The sequence below is a fragment of the Geospiza fortis genome, unplaced genomic scaffold (genome assembly GCF_000277835.1).
Source record: "Geospiza fortis unplaced genomic scaffold, GeoFor_1.0 scaffold26, whole genome shotgun sequence".
NCBI lineage: Eukaryota > Metazoa > Chordata > Aves > Passeriformes > Thraupidae > Geospiza > Geospiza fortis.
Genome location: NW_005054425.1, coordinates 150673 through 154416, shown reverse-complemented (window position 1 = coordinate 154416; position 3744 = coordinate 150673). Strand labels below are relative to the sequence as shown.

The window sequence follows — 3744 nt, the reverse complement described above, 5'->3', positions numbered from 1 at the left end:
GAGGGGCGGGGGGGGGGGGGGGCGGGGAGGAGGTGGTCGGAGACCATCATTGATACTGTCGGTAGTCGCTGAATGGGGGTGGCTGGAGCTGGGATGGATCCTCTGACAACTGTGGGCCTGGAGGAGGGACAGGGGAAAAGGCAAATAAATACCAAAATGCAGGCAATTCTTCCTATTAACAGAAATCACAGCTGGTTGGTTTATATAAATCCCTCTTAAAATGAATCATAAACCCTGGAATTGTTTGGGTTTCATAAAAAATTTCAAAAGTTGCATAGAATCAAAGACTGGTTGGGCTTGGAAAAGACCTTAAAGCTTATCCAATTCTACCCCCTGCCATGGCAGGAACACCTTCCACTATCCCAGGTTGCTCCAAGCCCCAGCCAACACAGCCTAGGACACTTCCAGCATTGGGGCAGCCACAGCTTCTCTGGGAAACCTGAGCCAGGGCCTCACAGGAAGAATTTCTTCCCAATATCCCATCTCACTATGCCTTCTGGCAGTGGGAAGCCATTCCCCCTTGTCCTGTCCCTCCAGGACCTTGTCTGAAACCCCTCTTCAGTTCAAGCTGCTCCAAAGACAAACCACTTCTCTCAGAGTTTCATAGAATCCATGGAATTGTGGAATGATTTGGGTTGTCGCAGCTGGTGGGTGAGCCCACCAGGGGAGGGACTATGTTAGATCTGTTATTTGCAAATAGAGATGGGTTGGTGGGAGATGTGGTGATTGGAGGCCACTGAGGGCATAGTGATCAATAAATTATAAAATTCTCAGTATTTGGTGAAGTCAAGAGGAACATTAATAAGACTTTTACACTGGACTTTCGGAGGGCAGACTTTGGACTATTCAGGAGACTTATTGAGAGAGTTCCTTGGGAAGTAGTTTTTAAAAATAAAGGAATTCAGGAAGGGTGGGCGTGCTTCAAAATGGAGATCTTGAGGGCACAGGAACAAACTGTCCCTGTGTGCCAAAAGACAAGTCGACGAGGTAAATGCCCAGCCTGGATGGGCACGGAGATTTTGAAGGAACTCAGGAATCAAAAAAGGATGCATTATCTTTGGAAGGAGGATCACGTTTCTCAGGTAGTATTTAAGAGGGCTGCTAGAGCATGTAGGAAAAAAATTAGAGACCCTAAAGCTCAGTTTGAACTTAAAATGGCGACTTTTGTAAAGGATAACAAAAAATGTTTTTATAAATATATTAGTGGTAAAAGGAAGAGTGAGACTAATGTTTATTCTTTATTAGATGCAGAAGGGAACTTAGGAACTGCAGATGAGGAGAAGGCAGAGGTGCTTAACGCCTTCTTTGTCTCAGTTTTTAGTGAGAAGACTTGCCTTCAGGATAACTGTCCTCTTGGGTTGCTCAATGGTATCAGGGAACAGAATGGTCCCCCCATTATCCAAGAGTGGGCAGTCAGAGAACTGCTGAGCTGCTTGGATATTTATAAATCCATGGGACCAGATGGGACCCATCCCAGGGTGATGAGGCAGCTGGCAGATGAGCTTGCTACGCCGCTCTCCATCATTTACCAGCAGTCCTGGCTCACCAGGGAGGTTCTAGATGACTGGAAGCCTCCCAGTGTGAGGCCCATTCACAAAAAGGGTGGGAAGGAGGATCCTGGCAATTACAGGCCAGTCAGCCTGACCTCAGTACCCAGGTAGGTCATGGAACAGTTTACACTGAGTGTCATCATACAGCACTTATAGGATGGCCAAGGTATCAGACCCAGCCAGCATGGGTTTAGGAGGGGCAGGTCCTGCCTGACCAACCTGATCTCCTTCTATGACCAGGTCACCTGCCTGCTGGATGCAGGAAAGGCTGTGGATGTGGGCAGCGTTATAGGCTGGGGGACAGTGTGGCTGGACAGTGCCCAAGCAGAAAGGGACCTGGGGGTACTGGTCCACAGCCGGCTGAATATGAGCCAGCAAAGTGCCCTGGTGGCCAAGAAGGCCAATGGCACCTGGCCAGTATCAGGAATGGTGTGGCCAGCAGGAGCAGGGAGTCCTTCTTCCCCTGTACTTGGCACTGGTGAGGGCAAACCCTGAGTGTTGTGTCCAGTGCTGGCCCCTCAGTTTGGGAAGGATGTTGAGAAACTCAAGCATGTCCAGAGGAGGGGAATGAGGTTGGTGAGGGGCTTGGAACACAAGCCCTGTGAGGAACAACTGAGGGAGCTGGGGTTGTCTAGCCTGGAGAAAAGGAGACTCAGAGGTGACCTTATCACTTCTCTACAACTTCCTGAAAGGTGGCTGTGGTCAGGTGGGGCTGGTCTCTTTCACCAGGCAGCAATTGACAGAATGAGAGGTAACAGTCTCAAGTTGCATCAAGGGAAATATAGGTTGGATATTAGGAAAAAGTTTTTTACAGAAAGGGTGATAAAGTTCTGGAATGGCGTGTCCGAGGAGGTGATGGAGTCACCATCCCTGGATGTGTTTAAAAAAAGACCGGATGTGGGACTGAGTGCCATGGTTTAGTTCAGGTGTTGGGGCATGAGTTGGACTCGATCTTTAAGGTATCTTCCAACCTGGTCATTCTGTGAATTCTGTGACCATAAAGCTCATCTTGCTCTACCCTCTGCCATAGGCAGGGACACCTAGCACTAGACAAAGTTTCTAACAGGGAAATCGACCAGAGGAGGGAGAGGGAAGCCTTTCCAGTCATCTAAAGGAGCTGGAAACTTGCACATTAGTGCTTTTGAGGTGACCTTGGCCCCTCTGGAAAGGTTTAACCATGGCGACTTGCCCAACAATAAAGCAATCAGTGAAACGGAACAAGTGTGGAGTCAGCTTCCTGATCCACTGCCTGCTGCTGGAGGGAGTAACACAGCTGTGGTGGGACAATCCAGAGAGAATTAATCGTCATGAACAGATGATACACTTTCTCCAAGGCAAATTAATTTTCAAGCATCTTTAAAAAACAGAAATTGTCATAGGTCGGATGAAGAATATTGTTGAACAAACCCAGGAGAGGATTCACTTGGGAATTAGTGACCTGCTACTCATCCAATACTAGTGGTTTGTGCTCTTCCCAAAATAAGGTAGAGCATTTTATCCTATGAGGAAAGGCTGGAAGAGCTGTCAATGTTAAACCTGGAGAGCAGAAGGCTTAGAGCCCCTTCCAGTGCCTGAAGAGGTTCCAAGAGAGCTGGAGAGGGACTTTGGACAAGGGCCTGGAATCACAGAATAAGGAGGAATAGCTTCCAACTGACAGGGTTAGATGGGATACTGGGACGGAATTCTCCCCTATGAAAGTGATGAAGCCCTGGCCCCGGCTGCCCAGAGAAGCTGTGGCTGCCCCATTCTTGGCAGTGTCCAAGCCCAGGTTGGACGGAGCTTGGAGCAACCTGGGATAGTGGAAGGTGTCCCTACCTATGTCAGGAGGTAGAATGAGATGGGCTTGGAGGTCTCTGCCACCCCAAACCAGTCTGGGATTCTTTGACAGAGGTATTTAGGATTTTCCACAGGAAGCATTTACACAACAGTCTGTGACTCAGTGAGACACTGAAGCAGTTTAGAAGAGAATCACCACCACCCTTTTTGGAAATCACGTATCTGTACCTGCCAGGTCTTCATCTTCTCATTTACCTGGGGTTCCTCACACAGACCACAGCCTGCCAGAACCACCCTTCTTTTGCACAATTTGCTGCCTTCCATTCCCTCCAACCATTGTGTCTCCCCCTGAGTAAAACCCTTCTGCCACCATGTGTGTGGCAGAAGCCAGGGACGGCAGGGACATCCCTGCTCCCAG

At 48.9% G+C, this 3744-nt stretch overlaps 1 protein-coding gene across 1 annotated transcript in view; it reads right to left on the bottom strand.

Moving 5' to 3' along the window:
- Window positions 1-8: 8 nt before the first annotated feature.
- Window positions 9-3744, bottom strand: part of TIMM17A (translocase of inner mitochondrial membrane 17A) — a 7063-nt gene continuing 3327 nt past the window's right edge. The window contains exon 5 of the mRNA XM_014309398.2: window positions 9-117. Within this exon, the coding sequence (XP_014164873.2) occupies window positions 47-117 (71 nt within the window). The 3' untranslated portion in view covers window positions 9-46. The remainder of the gene's footprint in view (window positions 118-3744) is intronic.